Source organism: Eptatretus burgeri, chromosome 4 (assembly GCF_056783735.1).
Source record: "Eptatretus burgeri isolate ZD-2024b chromosome 4, Ebu_testis_v1, whole genome shotgun sequence".
Classification (NCBI taxonomy): domain Eukaryota; kingdom Metazoa; phylum Chordata; class Myxini; order Myxiniformes; family Myxinidae; genus Eptatretus; species Eptatretus burgeri.
In genome coordinates, this window is record NC_140964.1 from 18,685,360 (window position 1) to 18,702,946 (window position 17,587).

At 42.8% G+C, this 17,587-nt stretch overlaps 1 protein-coding gene across 1 annotated transcript in view; it reads right to left on the minus strand.

The window, feature by feature from the left end:
- Positions 1-17,587, minus strand: part of NOL7 (nucleolar protein 7) — a 66,285-nt gene that overhangs the window by 28,563 nt on the left and 20,135 nt on the right. Inside the window, exons 3-4 of the mRNA XM_085877078.1 lie at positions 14,155-14,213; positions 2,878-2,979 (exon numbers count right to left, since the gene is read on the minus strand). Of these exons, the coding sequence (XP_085733204.1) occupies positions 2,878-2,979; positions 14,155-14,213 (161 nt within the window). The remainder of the gene's footprint in view (positions 1-2,877; positions 2,980-14,154; positions 14,214-17,587) is intronic.

Here is a 17,587-nt window from a genome sequence, read left to right on the forward strand (position 1 = left end):
GATTCCGAACCCCGACAGACTGCGAGCTCCACTCGGCTCTCTGACCTCTCCAGACTGACTCTTCTCTAACTGACTGAGCCCGACTCAACCCTGCGCTCGGCACTTTATAGGCCGGCAGGAGAACCCATATGCAAATTTCTGGATCAGAACGAGCTCGGGGGTGGAGCCACGCTCGCCCATTGGACGGAGAAAAAGGGGCGCGAGTCTCCCCTGATCCGAGAATTTGCATATCTCGATTCTACACCGACGCGCCTGGAGGCAGGGCCAAACCGCCCCGCGCTTGCTGATTGGACGGATTGGTGGTGGACGTGTATCATTCCTGATCCGAATTCTCCTCGGAAAGGCTGCATTTTGCACTTGCGGCTCAGCGCGCGTCCCGTACGAGGCCAGGACAGCCTGACGCTCGGTGCTCACAAGTGGTGCGGGAATGGCGGTAGAAGGAGGAGAGGTGAAGGTGGTGGAGGGTTTATTGTGGTGGTTTATGGCCATGGCGACGTTTGGAATGGCGGTGATGCGATGTTTGCGGGTGGTGTGTTGTGAAGGTAAAGATAGTGGCTGTTGGCATTATTGTTGTTGTTGTGAAGCAGCATTGTGGTTGGTGGTTGTGTGAGGGCGGTTGAGACGTGGTTGGTTCAAAATAAAGATAGAACAGAAAAACGACTATCTTAAAGGGTCGCAGCCTGAATGAATCACATTTATTCCCTCTAAACAACGGGTTTGGGGCTAACTACACATGTACTTAGAGATATCTCACCTACGGGACCTGAATGGTGGTTTGCAAATTTCCTCAACAATATATATATATATATATATATATATATATATATATATATATATATATATATATATATATATATATATATATAATGTAGCAAACGTTTTTTGGATCGAATCGACATGACAAACGGGATTGGATGAGACTCACCATTATTATAAGTGAAAAAGAAGATGAAGGAGAAAGAGTTTTAGTTTTAATATAAATTGAAACCAACCCATCTGTCCTCACCTTACTCTTCTATGCAATTGTGTTTGCAGATTGGGCTTGATAGTGGTATCCCCAATAGGACAATTGTTGCCGGACGCACGCAGGCAGGGATGGCCTAACGCAGGGACGCCGAGACCGAGATCCTTTTATATTATTGATTGTATATATGGATGTACCCTTGGAGATGGTGAAGTCTCATGTGTTGATAAGTTATGAATGGTGAAAAAATGACTTCAAACCCCCAAGAAAGATGCATCGTGGTAAAAAATGTAATCTTATCGAGTTTTGGCGTGATTAACCTTGGGAACTCAGAGTAGGGAAAAAAATTACATTATACAATGCAAACAAAAAGGGGGGGGGGCATTATCGCATCTCCTAATTTCTAATTTTAAAACTATCGCACCTCCAAAAGTGATGTATACAGCGATTCGAAGGTATTAAGATCAGACATTCGATGATAAGAGTGAGGAACGTGAAAAAAAACAGATTGAGCACTTCATCATACAGAAACAGTTGCGACCTTTTCCAAGTCGAGGCATTGTTGAGCAGGCCGAAAGAAAATGGCAGCTCAAGCCTCCTGCAAAGTGACAGCAGGCTGACAAAGACAACAAATCATTCATTGGCTGTTGCATTCTTCTTCTTATTATTCTTCTTCTCCTCCTTTCATATGCAGGACAAGTCTGCAGGGTAGCATCACTGGTTGAGTGTGTAGTTATGCCGATGATGCAATGCTCTCGATAGGTGAGAGCAGGAATTTGGAATTTGGCCAGGATACCAGTGGTGTCTTATCGAAGGACACAGTGGGATCTTTAATGTCCACCAACTTATGCCAGCAAACGAGATGCTCCATTTAACGTCCATCTGCAGGACGGCACACACTGACAAATCACCCTGCCGGTGGAACATCAGGATGAGAGTTTATAGCTGGGCCGAGATTCAAACCCAGGCTCGACCAGCTTTGAGGTGAGTGTGGGTTGATAACAATGAAGACGTGACATTGCACAATGACAAAATGTATTCTATGCAACATGTGGGCTCATGGAAGAACAGAGAATACAAAAAGGCAAGTCCAGTAACAAAGTGCAATTAAGCGTAAAACACGCTTAGCATGCAATCATAGAACAAATGCACAGTACAGAACGAGACAAAGCACATTTACAATTAAGGAAACATGGCAATTGCTTCAAGAGCACATAATTCATGTTTGGCATGTCAATGGAAACAAGTGAGCTGCAGTTTGGCATTGATAACTCCCTACTTTTCTCAAAGTATTTATAAATGAATAACACAATACCAATATATTTTTATTTTGAGAACAACCTTGAACACAAATATGGTTTGGCAATTCGTATTTGCAAGATCATGAGGTGAGCCCCTGAGAAGTAAACTCTGCTTTCCAAAAGCAAAGCTAATTGAAGCATACTGTACTGAAGTAAAATTTCAAGTTCAGTCGGACAGGTTCACAAAATGTTTGAGGCCAATACGGATCCACATTCAATGCAATTACAAATGGGAACCTAAACTTTGAACCCCTCATCAGAATGCATCGACATGTTGGACAGCTGTCCAGTTTGCTTCTCAACAGTAAAAGGAGACACCTCACCAACTCAACCACTCCACCCCAACCCCATCTTTAACTTTGCATGAAATTTAAAGTCCTTCACAGAAAAGATTTTGTTTAAAAACAACTTTTATAAATATCGAGAAAAATCCGTTTCATCAAAGATTATCCTTACAGGATAATGTCAACAAAACTGCTGAAGCTCAATCGAGCACGTGCGCATGGAGCTTTTTCGAGACAAAAAATAAATTAATGACACGAGCCCTCCAATAAAAGATTTGCACGAAAAATATGTAAAACGAAACATCACAACAATGCTAAAAATCCAAACCTTGTGGGGACATTGTCCTTCGTAATGGTTTCTTTTTCATCAACCAAAGAAATGTCACTGCCAACATTCTTCCCACCTCTCTCTGTTGGAACCGCAGCTTGCCTACAAAAACACATGCACACATTTTTTTCAACCTCGATGCTGCTTATTCTGCATGAGTTATATCAGCAATGGGGCATAAAGAGGTCCGAAAGCTGTCAAATAGATGATTCGTGTTTGCACGATGATGATCATTGTATCGATTTTGCACCTTTTCCCAGTGTATACACAAGGTGCTGATAACAATGGATACAATTTAATTTGAAACTAGAAAGAACAATGAGAGTTTGCAGACCCTTGCCAAGACCTTTGTATGATGCTTGTGTGGTGTTATTGCCGAATTAACAATTAACATAATTAATAACTTCCAATACGTAATTAATAGATGTACTCGCGTTCCAATTGTATGTATATAATTGGCATACCTATTTTTTTTTATTTATTTTTTTTTTTTTTGTATACCTTGGTCGAGGCTCGTATGAGAGCTAACACACAACTCACAGCAAGGAGGCATGAGACAAGAGGGGCGGGAGTGGAAGGGACAAAACAGTGGGGAACAGACACATTAGGTGAACTGTGGAAGGGAGAGGGATGGGGATGGGGATGGGACGGGGAACATGGCGAAGAGAAGATGGACATTTCAGGGACTTTCAGGAAGGAAAGTAGGAGAAATGAAGGAAGTGGGCTTGGGTGGATTATCGGGGGTAGAAAAGAGCGAGGATTTGGAGGGGGGAAGATAAGAGGTGGTGGTGAACAGCTGTTTTGAAAGCCTGGAGGGAAGAATGGGAAATAATAGAGTGAGGAAGTTTATTCCAAAGGCGGGAAAAAGAGGAATGAAAGAGTGAAGATGAGCAGTGATTCGTGATTTTGGTAGTTTTACCAGAAGGGGGTTGTTGGCGGACCTTGAGCGCCCTGTAGAAATGTGGTGGGGACAAATCGCAGAGAGAGCAGGGGGCAAGGCTGGAGAGGAGTCGGTAGAAGACAGAAAGACCACCGACCAACCTGCGGTGATTGAGTGAGAGGCCCAAAGACTCAGCTTCATTGCGGGAGATGCCGATGATCTTAAATGCCCTGGTTTCGACAGCGTGAAGCCGAGAAAGGTGGGAGGCAGGAGCACCAGCCCAGAGGGGAGAGCAGTACTCCATCAGGCTACGGACAAAAGCTTTGTAAGTGGTCAGGAGCTCAAGAGGGCCGAGGAAGGACTGAGCACGACGGAGGATTCCCAGTCGGCGACTGGCTTTTGAGGCGAGGTTGGAAATGTGACTTTCCCAGGAAAGGTCATGGCAGATAGTGAGACCTAGAAGCTTGAAAGAAAAGACTTCTTCCAGAGGATTGTTGAGAAAGTGGATGGGGGGGTTTTGTAAACGGTCCTTTCGAAGAGATAGTGAGAGTGTGAGATTTGTCTGGATTGAAAGACATGTTCCACGTGTTGGACCAGTTTGTGATTTTATCCAGATCTGCAGTGAGTGAAGAAGCTGGTGCTTGCCGGTCTGAGGGATGACAGATGGTACGGCAGAGGGTGGAGTCATCGGCAAAGAGAAATAGAGGATTTTCCAGAGAGTCCGAGAGATCATTGATGAAAACCAGAAAAAGAACAGGGCCCAGAACGCTACCTTGAGGAACTCCAGCCTGCACAGGAAGAGGGGATGAAAGAACTCCATTTAGGGCCACACGTTGACTGCGACAGGAGAGGAAGTCTGCGAGCCATGAGTGGAGATGGCCTTGGATACCATGGGAAGAGAGTTTGGTGAGTAGTGCAGGGTGCCAGACTGTGTCAAAAGCACGTGATATGTCCAGGGATACGGCTCGGATTTCCTGTCTGGCATTGAGGACCTCCATCCATTGATGGGAGAGCAGAAGCAGCATATCCAGGGTAGAGTGACCTGGTCTGAAACCAAATTGATGATTGGAAATCAAGCCATTGGAGAAGAGGAAGGATTTCATATCTGAGGCGATGATGGATTCCATCACCTTGCTGATGATTGGGAGAAGGCTGATTGGTCTGTAGTTATAGGGATCTGTTTTTGCACCTTTTTTATGCAGGGCAGTGATGTTAGCAGATTTCCAAGCAGATGGCTTTGACCTTGGGCAAATGAGAGGGTGAATAGAACAGAGAGAGGGTGAGCAAGAGCAGAAGAGCAGGCTTTGAGAACACGTGGGCTGATGCCGTCTGGACCGGTTGCAGAATCTGACTCGAGGTTTGAAAGCAAGCTCTCCACCTTGTCAGGAGAAAAGGATACAGAGTCCAGGGACAGTTGGGTGCGACTGGGTAAAGTGGGTAGAGATAGTGATGGGTTTAGGACACAAGATTTAGCTGCAAACACCGAGTTTAGACATTCAGCTTTATCACGTGTGGAATCAGCAGTGCGGCCATTTGAGGTAAGGGAGGGGATGGAGGGGGAACATACACCAGAAACAGATTTGATTAAACGCCACCAGGATTTTGAGGAGGGAGAGAGGTTTGAGAGTTCAGACTTGAGATGAGAAAGATGTTGTTTTCTGGCTCTCCTGAGGGTAGATACACACTTGTTCCGAGCTTTGTGGAAAGAACTGAGATTGCCCTCAGTTGGGTTTGCTTTCCATGAGGCAAAGGCAAGTTGTTTCAGGACAACTGCCTCGCCACAAGCTTCAGTAAACCAAGGGCGGGAGGAAGGGTAAGACAACTGAACACGAGGGGATAAATCTGTGCATGAGGGAGAGCAAGTTTCTTTGAAAGAATTCCCAGGATGAGTTGATGTTTGAGAAAGTAGTGATAGGAGACCAGTCTGTAAGTTTGATGGCTGCTCGGAGACCCTGCCAGTCGGCTTGAGTGAAATGCCAGACTCGACGGCGGTGAGGTGGTTCTCTGATAACAGCCAGAGAGATGTCCACTTTAACAAGGACGTGGTCAGAAGAACCAATTGGAGCGAAGGAAGAGCAGCAGATATTGTCAGGGAAATTTGTCAAAATCAGATCCAGAAGAGATGGAGTACCATTGGTTGAGATCCGGGTCGGGAAGTTGACCGATTGAGTCAGTCCCAATGAGTCGCAGAAAGCTTTTGCTGAGGTGCCATGGCAGGTGAGAGAGGTACCCACACCTAGCCAACTGGCGTGATGACAATTGAAGTCACCACATAAGAGGAAGAGAGAGTTTGGATGAGAAGATAGAAGATGGTCCATGTTTTCGGATAGTGAGATGTAGATGGAGTCATCACCGTTCGGTGGACGGTACAGTACACATATAAACATGAGGTGGGAGTGGAGGGGAAGCCGAAGCCAGAGGTATTCCTGGGGGTGTGCGGGAGTGAGAGCAGTGCATGGAGAGTGAGGAATAGAGTCTTTGATGAAGAGAGCAACACCTCCACCAGGACGAGGCTCAGGTCTGTCATACCGTAAGAGAGAGTAGCCAGGGAGAGATACTTGGGAGTCAGACACGTCTTGGGAGAGGAAAGTTTCTGTTAGGCAGATAATGTCTGGAAAGATCTGAAAGGTTTGAGCGAAGGCCCCGGATATTTGAGGTCCACACTTTTAATGAAGAGGAAGGGGAGGAGGCTTTGGGTGCAGGAGGTGGAGGGGGAGGGGGAGGGTAGGACAAGGGACGAGGGGGGCAGGTAAGGAGGGTTGCTGAAGGAGTGTGGGGTATTGCAGAACAGCGAGGGGAGGGGGCCGACTGAGGAGAACAGCCTGTGTGGTGCCGGGGGAGAGGGGGGACAAGAGACAAGGAAGAAGGCAGTTGAGGATTTGAGGAGGTGGAGTGAAGAGATGGAGGTGAGAGGGCAGTGGAGGGAGGCAGGTTGGTGGATGAGAGGGGGGCAACTTTGAGAAGGAAGAGTGAGGGGGATGAAAGGTGGGAGAAAGGTGAGGGGGGATTTTTGAGAGAGGTGAGAGGGAGGCTTGCAGGGAGAAGAGTGGGATGGTTGCTTTGAGAGTGAGAGTGAGGGGTGAGGGGGGGTGAGTTGGCACTGAAGTTGGAAAAAAAGAATGTTTGATGGAAAGCGAGCATCCATGGCAAACTGTGGTTTTTAAAAGTTTTAGGTCAGAGATGCGATTTAACACAATTCTTGATGGGTGCAATGAAGGCGAATTCAGAGCATGGAGAGAAGCGCTGTAATAGTTGGATTTTTTAGGCAAGGAATGAAGGAGAGCTCGAAATGAGCGCAGTCTGTTAAAATAGCAGAAGAGTAGTGCATTGTGAAACAGTAAAGAGTACATGTGTGAGAGAGGAAGATGAAGCATTATAAGATCGTTTTTGTTGTTAAAAATAATGTATGAGAGAGTTCAACAGATTTGGTCAGGGAAGTGTAAAAAAAAAAAAAAAAAAAAAAAAAAAAAAAATCGAGGAAGAAGATGAGGAGGAAGTTAAGAGGAAGAAGAAGCAGAATCGGGAGAAGGGGAGAAGGTGAGCGTGTTGTTGTTGTTGTTGGGTGTATATATATATATATATATATATATATATATATATAAATATATATATTTTTTTTGTTGTTAATATTAATACATGAGAGAGTTCAACAGATTAGGTCATGGAAGTGTAATAAAAAAAAAATAAAAAATAAAAAAAAAAAAAATCGAGGAAGAAGACGAGGAGGAAGTTAAGAGGAAGAAGAAGAAGCAGAATTGGGAGAAGGTGAGCGTGTTGTTGTTGTAGGTTTTTTATTTTTTTTTATTTTTATTTTTTTGAGATAAGAAAGAGATTAGTTGGGAGAATGGGGGATGTTTGGAAAGTGGGGAGGATCAAAATTGAAGGTAATGGGGAGGATAGAAAATGAAGGTAATGGGGAGAAAAAACAAACAACAACAAAAAAAAAAACGATCGAACACCGAGTGGAACCGGTAGGCCTCAAGCCTACGCCTAGGCCTCAAGCACAGGTAAGAACGTCGACAAAAATACTCACAAAATAGCACGATTTTTGAAACAAAACCGAACTAGCAACACACAGTAACATGTAGGTGAGAAAATTAAAGAGTTAAAACGGGACAAATAACAACCGGAAACTTAAGCTTTGAGAACGTCAGCAGGGAGTCCCAAAGGAGACCTCTCGCTGCTCAAAACCGGAACCGGAAGTCAATTTACCAATTTAGTTTTTGACAAAATACAGGGAACCTATGTTCCAAAACGACGTAATTAATGGACGTACACACATTTCAATGGCACGTAATTCAACGATGCACTGACGTACCATCATTATTATGAATAGCAGAGTACCCGCCCTTTGTGCGATCTTGTTGCAAGCATGCAACACGTTCTTCCGACGTATACATTATTCTGACGTTGTAGAAGCAACTGACAGCTCTGTCGGCAAACAAATTTTTTTTATTTAAAAAAAAAAAACCCATGAAGTTACATGGATGAAACAAAAACATCTACTGCGTACAATTCAAAACACCTCACAACACTGGAAAAGTTGGGGGACAGGAGTACTGTGCTGTAAATGGTGGAGACTTGTTATACCCTCCCCCACCTCGAGGTGGCGCTACACAATACACATTTACATTGAGCATCTTCGTCCCCTCCCAACACTGCTGGCAAAGATTTTTTTTAAAAACACCCCTATACACAAATTGGGGTCATGCTGATCCTATGCAGCAAGTCTGGATGTAATCGCCACACAGCTGTTGGAGGAGGAGCGCGACAAACAAACAAACCCACAAATACCAGTCCGTGAATTAATAACAAGGATATGGGACGAAAGGGGGAAGTGATTGTCAATTTAACATTCCATCTTCATTGACTTTTGACATTGCTCCGAACAAACAGGGACAGGAACAACACAGGCATGACAGGCCAAATGGCTCTCATATGCCAAAGTTCACATTGTATCTTTATGTAATGTTGTTAACAATGGGAAGAAATGGGGAGGGGAGGAAAGAGAATTGGGGGTGAGGGTGCATGGAGCTGGAAGAAGGAGATTGAGATGTTGGGAATACAGGCAGCTGGGGAGGATTGAAGACTTGGCAATGGAGGGGGTTCAGTACTTGGGGGTTTGGGGCAGTTGAGGGACTTGAAGAAGAAAGTGGGAGGGGAGCAGAGTTTGGGTGTGGTGGTGGGGGGGGGACAGTGGGGGGACAGTTGGGAGAGGGGTTGAGGAATTGGGAATGTGTGTGTGAGAGAGTGAGAGAGAGTGAGACCTGAAGTCACATTTCACATTATGCAGAGGGATTGTCATGTCTTTTGGGTCCTTTGGGTATTTTAGGTCTTCGGGGTCCTCAGGGTCTTTTGTGTCTTCAAGGTTGTTTGGGTCCTCGGGGTCATTTGGGTCTTTTGGATCCTATGGGTACTTTAGGCTAAGTATTTCAAGGTTACAATTGTGGGTGCCGTCAGGTCAGCTGTCGAACCAATGGGTGAAGATCACATTATATATACTGTCGCGGATCCGGGGTTTGAGGCTTGCCAAGAGCAATGCACTTGGGTCCCTCCTGAATGCCCGGTCCTGAGGCCTCCGGGCACAGATAACTCCGTGCAACGGCAGGCTGCGAAACAACTACGAACGCCGATTAGCACGCCAATCCGGGCAGGATTACAGTACTTTGCACGATACCTTACCTGCGTACGGCCGGCGAATCGGGATCAGTGCCTGAAGCGCACACTCGGATTACTGCCGAGCGTTACAGTGAGTGTGCGCTGGCTGACAAAGCAAATTATTGCGGTAGAACGTCCTGTCTAACCTTACTTGTGTCCTGCATCGGACCAATAAAGGAAAAGACAACCGATACAGATTTGAAATAGCAACAAACAATTATTTATTACAAACACACAAGCAAGTAATCATTTAAAAGCAAGTATTTATAAGCAAGAAATCAAAAACGCACATAAGAGCAGTTTTAACCACAACACGTATTCTTCTTCAATCTTGTAGTACAGCGGATAAGCACAATAATTGTGCGTTTTATGAGAAAAGCATGAATTTTCTGACATAGTTAGTGAATACCATAAGGTTTATTTTCATATGTGGAGGGAAGTCAGATTTGACCTCTGAGGACCGAGAGAGGTCAAATACAAGATGGCCACCAGTCCACCGGGTCTAATGTTCAAACGCGTTTAATTTTGGAACTAAACGGTGTAAAAAAAACATTTAAGGTGTCATTTCCAACTAAGTTTGGAATGGCCATTCGTTTGGTGATACTTTTGAGATCGCCAGGAGCCAAGGAAATGCATTTCGATCAAAGTCAAGGTCAAAATACGTCAAAAACTTTTGGACATTCTTTTAGTAAAGACAATGGATTGGACCTATGCAATATAGCGAAACTTTGCTTCCATTTTGACACTATAGGAATAATAATTCAAAAAAAATTAACAGAATAGTCCCATGCTGCGAGTCTATTTAATACTTTATTAATAGCAATGATGATGATGATGATAAAGGTAGTGATCAAAATCTAACAGCCTCCAGAACAGAAGCACAGTGCAGTGCACTTGACGCAGCTTTGGCACACTTGCACTGTCCAGTGCATCCTTTCTCACAGCGACAGCGGATCAATTCATGGCACGATTTTGATGCTTCCGGGAGAGTGGTCCAAAGCGGCTGCCACCCAGTTGTTTCCTTTGTCCAGCCCCAGTCAGATGGCTCTGGCATCACTGGATCCAGGACCAATGCCTGGTTCCAACAGTTGGCCTGGTAGCAAGTGCGCTTGATGTGCTGTTTGAGTGCTGCCTGGGTTGGAGGAATGTTCTCTGGAGTTCTAGACTTCTGTGTGAAGAGCTATTTCCTGGCATGATTCACTTCCGTGCTCTCACTGGTTCGGTCGTACATTAGCACTACAAATCGCTCCAGCAGTAACATTGATCCTTCACTGACCTCACTTGGCATGCATAGGAGTTCATTGAAAGCATCATTCACCTCTGGGAAAGCCTTCCAAGTTTCTCAGGCAGTCTTCTTTCCTCTGCCAGCGAATGCAGATACAGTGTCACACCCGGTGAAAGCGTGAAGGACTGGGAGAGTCAGACACTGTGTTGGATTTATTGTGGCAACCATTTCGTGAACAGCTATGTAAGGAAAGCTTGACCCAACACCAAAGGCAACCCACAGCTCATTAGGAGCTGTCTTGCTGAATGAAGCTACACCCAGTACTACCACATTAGAATCAACGGTACGTATGGTCACCTTCTTGCACCCCTTTTGCACAGCATCTGCCACATGCAGAAGTAGACGAGTGTCGGCCTCCTCCTGCGAACATGGGGCAAGGCAGGCCAAGTATGACTCAGCCGGAGAGCAAAGGACTCCACTTCCATCTGTTGCATACAGTTCCTTGCCCTCTGCTAGACGAAGATGAACAACTATGCGTGACAGGAAAGCAAACAATTCAGTTTTGTCATCGGATGTGCAGTCTTCACGGTAAGCTTGTTGGAGGAGTGTATAAAGGCTTGCAGCTGTAACCTGGTGTTCATGGTGGGTCTTGGTGACATGGCTGGCATGTATGAAGGAATTTGCTGTTCCGAAACTTTAATGGAATTTGCTGTTCCGGCTGCCGGAACTGATTGCTTATTTTTTGATAAATTTTTACCTTGACCTTGACCTAAATTCATTTCCTTGAATTCTGACATTCTCAAAGGTATCACCAAATGAATGGGCATCCCCAATTTAGTTGGAAATGACACCGTAAATGTTTTACTGTGCAGTCTGGTTCCAAAATTAAGGACGTTTGAACATTAGACCCGGGTGACAAGCGGCCATCTTGGATTTGACCTCTCACTGTCCCCTCAGAGGTCAAATCTGACTTCCCTCCACATCCGAAAATAAACATTATGGGATGACCGAACGATGCAGGAAATTTCATGCTTTTCTCATAAAATGCACAATTTGTTAAAATATGAGCTTATCCGCTGTACTATCAGTTCGTCCTTGTGACACACCAAACCTGTCCAAAAATTTTCATCCAGATCCGTCCACAACTTTTTGAGATATCTTGCACACAGACAGACAGACAGACAGACAGACAGACAAAAAGGGGCAAAATCGAAACCTCCTTCACCTTCGGTGGCAGAGGCAAATATCAGAATTACGACAACTTAACACAGGCAGAAGCCAATTAACTTGGTGTGTGATTTTGAAGGCTATTGGTTACACCCGAGCAAATTTAAAATTACTATTTCAAAGAAAGTGGACACTTATCCAACCAAGATATTCTAGTTTGGGATTTTTAATGAATTTTCTGAAATTTATTTTTCACTTCGGAGTTGTGGGTCAAGGCCCAGTCACACCTTGACGTTTTAGCCAGCAATGGCAACGTATCAAAATGTATGTAAAACGCTGGCTTACGCTGAACTTTTGATGTTTTTTTTAAAGATCCGGACGTATTCATAACGAGTTGGTCTTATGCAGAACATATTAGTAACGGACACAGAACGTTTCGTTGTCTTACAGATAAATTATACCAACGAATGCTTAGCCTGTTGTCGGCGTTCACAACCTATGCCCAACGATAGTCTAACTTATGCATAGCGCGCTGCACGTATCGCCGACGATCACGTGACGTAGCCTATTGAAAGGCTGCCGCACAATGATTCCAATCATAACTGCCGGAGAAATGGAAGTGTCAACATCGCAGTCACACCTTGGCGATCTTGCCAGCGAATGCCAACCTCTGAAAAATGCGTCTAAAACGCTGGCGCACGTCGAATACGGTATGGGTAAGTTTGGTATACGTGAATAGAACGCTAAAGTACGCTATCATACGTTGTAGTAAGTGGAGTACGTCTTGTTCTTTTAAACGTGTTAAACATTTTACAACGTACTTGCCGTATGCCTCACACGTTCCGCATGCGATGGGAATAAGTTGTACGCACGATATACGATCGTTGGCACACGTCGAAAAAAGTTACTCATAAGTCGAAACACGTTAATGTAACGGTTAGCGTCTGTGTTCCAGACTGCCTGTTTATTTTTTTTTTTTTCTTCGGTACGGCGGTGATGTTGACACTTCGATTGCTAGTGCGGTTATAATATAATATAATTAATAGGCTGCCGCTCAACGATTTAAATTATAACCACACTAAAAATCGAAGTGTCAACATGACCGTCATACCGAAGAAATTTTTTTTTTTTTAAACCAGGGAGTCTGGAACACTGACGCTAACCATTACATTGACGTGTTTCGACTTATGAGTACCTTCCAAGTAACGTGTGTCGACGTGCGTCAACGATCGCGTAACGTGCCTACAACACGTTACTCATCGGTTAGAAATAAGTTTCGGGTACGCTAAACATTACCTCGACGCGTTTCGACTTATGATTAACTTACAAGTGACGTGTGTCAACATGTGTCAACGATCGCATAATGTGCCTACAACTTATGGCCAGCGTAGTGGAACTTGTGAGTCATACGCTGGCATAAGTCGTAAAATTTCAAGCATGCTAAAATTTGAGGACAACCGCAAAGTACAACGATGAAAGCCAGCGTACTACGACGTATGGCAATGTTTTTCAGCGTGCTCTCAACGTTTCCAAAACTTACCCATAACGTATTCGACGTGTGCCAGCGTTTTAGACAAATTTTTCAAAAATCGGCATAAGCTGGCTAAAACGTCAAGGTGTGACTGGGCCTTTACGATGTGTAAATAAAGGTGGAAAGAGTGATTTAATGCAATTTAATTCCAGGCTGTAAGGCAACAAAAGGTGAAAATTTGGAAAGGGGGTGCAGACTTTCAATAGCCAATGTATGTCATGAAGTACAGTCGTACTACATATCGAGGGATGGCCGCCCATTAAAATGTGTACATAATGATATGCTCATAAACTACAACAGAGAAGTCATACACATTTAAAAGCCATCCCTTTTATTCTTCGAGCGTTTTCTGAACGACCAAGGCTTAAAAAAAGAATAAACACACACCAGAATACATCACAAATGTACCACAATGAGAGATCGCAAAAACACCAATTTGGACTTCTTGTAGTTTTTGTAATTCTTCCCCTCTAAAAAAAAAAAAACACCATGTAAAACTGTAGCCCAACCTACCTCAATAACTGCTGGGGCTGTGATGGTGATTCCAATGTGAAGAAGTTACTTTTTGTCTGGGCTCGTGCACAAAACCCAAAATTTAAAAATATATAAAACATTGATTTCTTTGAAAAGGAATTGAACGTAAATGTGTACTCAACTAAACCAGACCAGGAATGTAGAAGTCGGTGGGAGGGGGGGGCGGGGGGGGTTGGTGGTTGGAAATGGACACCACACAGAACCATTCCAAAAGTGATACATATCCAAACCATTACCCAACAATGAGTGAACACCCTGAATCCAAATAAATATCGACCTCACCGAGACTTTTCACTTCCAGACAAAGCCTCCAATACTTCAGCAGAGAGAAGTTTCTGTTTCTGAAAAATAAAATAAAAGTAAAACATAAAAATCATACGACAGAAATCAATAAAAAGTGCATCAAAAAATGTACAGCTGAAGAAATGTTTCATAAAAACAATATTTCTCAAAAGGACAAGAAACAATTTCCTTATTTGGTGCAAAACAAATGCAAACTCCACCCTATGATGCAGAAGTGAGTCATATTGACCTGGTCTGAGTTTTGTTCACCAATTACTCTGATAAAAACATTTTTATGCATGACCTTTCAGAAGTATTTCAAATAAAGGGTAATAATACATGTTCTTATGTGTGTGGGTTTTTTTGTTTTTTTTTCAGGATAGTGGGAAAAATATTTTAAAGTGAAATACCCTGATAATATGCCTGGTGTTGGCTTAATAGTTAGGGTGGTGGGCTTTGTATCCGAGCGTCCTGAGTTCAAATCCCGCTCAGCTGCTGAACTAATACCAGGTGGGGTTAACTCGGCCTGTCACCCTTCTGAGGTCGGCAAAATGAGTGCCAGCTTGCTGGTATACTGTGTCGGAGTGGCGACCCATCCAGGATTGTGCCCAATAGCCAAGGAGACTGCTGAAGCAGCACCAACGCTCTGCAAAGGAGTATGGTCCCAATCTCCTCTCCTCCTCCCGATAATGCAGAAGCGGGTCATATTGACCCAGGCCAAGAATGATTGTTTGTTTCATTATAACAAAACATTTTCATTCCTGACATTTCATACATGCTTCAAATAAAGGGCAATACCGATTCCTGTGTGTGTATTTTATATTTTTTATATTTTTCACGATCACGGAAAAATATTTTAAAATATAATACCCCCGACATTGCAGAAGTGGATCATATCGACCCGGCCTGATTTTTATTCTTCTATAACTTCGTTTTTAAAACATTTTATGCATTACCTTTCATAAGTGCTTCAAATAAAGGGTAATGCATGTTCCCACATGTGTTTTGTTGGGGGGTTTTTTTCCATTCAGAATCGAGGGAAAGCTTATTCCCACATTGTGTTTGTGACTCCTTTTTCCCTGGGGCTGTAACTTCTTTGTATTTTTTTCTGCAACTGTTAAAAAAACAAATTTTCCATGCATGACCTTTCATACATGCTTCAACAAATAAAGGGTACCATCTATGTGTGTATATGTATATATATATATATATATATACATACATACATATACATACATACATATACATACATATACATACATATACATACACATACATACACATACATACACATACATACACATACATATACATACATATACATACATATACATACATATACATACATATACATACACATACATATACACACACACACACACACACACACACACACACACACACACACACACACACACACACACACACACACACACACACACACACACACACACACACACACACACACACACACACACACACGGTGTCCCTAAAAATATGACATCATTTCGTAGTCTCATAACATAGCTAATTCTCGCTCAAATTTTAACAAAATGTGTAAAAACTAACTAAGTTGAATGTTTAATTCTTATCCCAATGAGAATCTACCAGGAAGATGAATTGGGCATGCCAGTGATAATGACAATGTGCTGTTGAAATGGCCACCACGTTCACCTGACTTGACACCTTGTGATTTTTTTCTACGGGGCTATGTGAAAGGACTGGTCTATATCTCCCCTCTTCCTCCAAGCCGAGAGGAACTTAAGCAGAGATTCACTGAGGCGCTGGAGAATGTTACGCAAGACATGTGACAGCGTGTTTGGCAGGAGCTGGACCACCGACTTGACGTGTGTCGTGTCACAGGCAGTGCGCAAATTGAACATTTGTGAAGTTTTGAGAAAACGGTTATAAAATCTACATCCCTCTGAATCTCTTATTCGAATTTTGATAAATAAATCTTTTATTGTTCAACATGAAGCCTATTTTTCTTTCGTTTGCCTGGGACACGTAGTTACTTAGATATTCAAGTTTCAAAGGATGTCATTTTTTTAGGGACACCCTGTATATATTGATATCCTGGACAACCTGTGAACCCGTTGTGACAGCGGTTGACAAAAAGATCATTTCAAAAAAAAATTAAAAAAAACATATCTCCAGCGAACTATACCGCCGAAGTTGTTTGCATTGATCAAATTCTCCCGAAGAGTACTTGACTGAATCTGGAATTGATTTTTTTTTTTAATTTTCATTGCCCGACTTGAATAAAACTTGATACTGCACTCCGCAGGTGAATGGAGTGGAAAGTGGCCGTAAAATTTTTGCGCCATCGTGTACCGTTTTGGCTGTATTTCGGGAACATACATACATGATGAGAGTTTTAGTTTTATATATATATATATATATATATATATATAGATATATATATTTATATATATATATATATATATATATATATATATATATATATATATATATATATATATATATATATATATATATATATATATATATTCCTCTGTGTGCTTCTTTTTATTTCCAGGATCATGGGAAAAAATATTTTAAAATCGAATTAAAGGGCCATCAAAAGGCTGATAAAACATCATTCTTGATCAATCCGTTTCCTTACAAATACATGCCTTCAGCAGCATTGCACATATTTTACGATATTGAAGCCACATGCAATAAATAACATATTTTAAGAAATACAGGTTGTGGAACACTTGTGACTTCATGCTGGTCAACATGTGGAAATGAAATTGTTTACACCTGTCAAATGTACACTTTGTGGAATATGGTCGGTCAAATAGCCAAATCCTCACAGACAGGAAGCAAGACAGAATGGACCTCTTGACGTGGTCATAGCAAATGCACATTCAAAACGGCCGAAATAAATACTTTAAATAACTTCAAAATAAAAACCGTAGCTTCCAAATACAAGCGGACATTTCATCAAAATTGTGAAATAATAAAGCGGAAAGACTGCAAAAAGATGACGTTGCGACAGATTGGGAGTCGTACAATAATCATTTGCATGAAATGCAGTTAAGAAAGAGAACAGCATTCGGTAGAGCGTATACCTCTGCCAAGCTGAAGATTTTACGTTTTGGATCCACCTGATTGGCCGGATCTGCATCCAGACCTTAACAAAATATAATCGACTTGTTCTCATCACCAACCCAACTCATCCGCCAAGTTTTGTCATAATCCAGCCACAACATTTTTGAAATATAAATAATAAAATGACCGTTTTTGCAGCCATTTTTCCCTGCTGTGCAGGGGTTAGGCTTTTTCATGAGGCAATGTTTTTTTTATGGCCGGATGCCCTTCCTGACGCTAACCCTGGTCGCCTCTTACAACACACAGGGATATGGTACACCTATTCCAACCGGGGCATACACCGGGACCAGTACACTGGTACTCACTTCGCTGACCT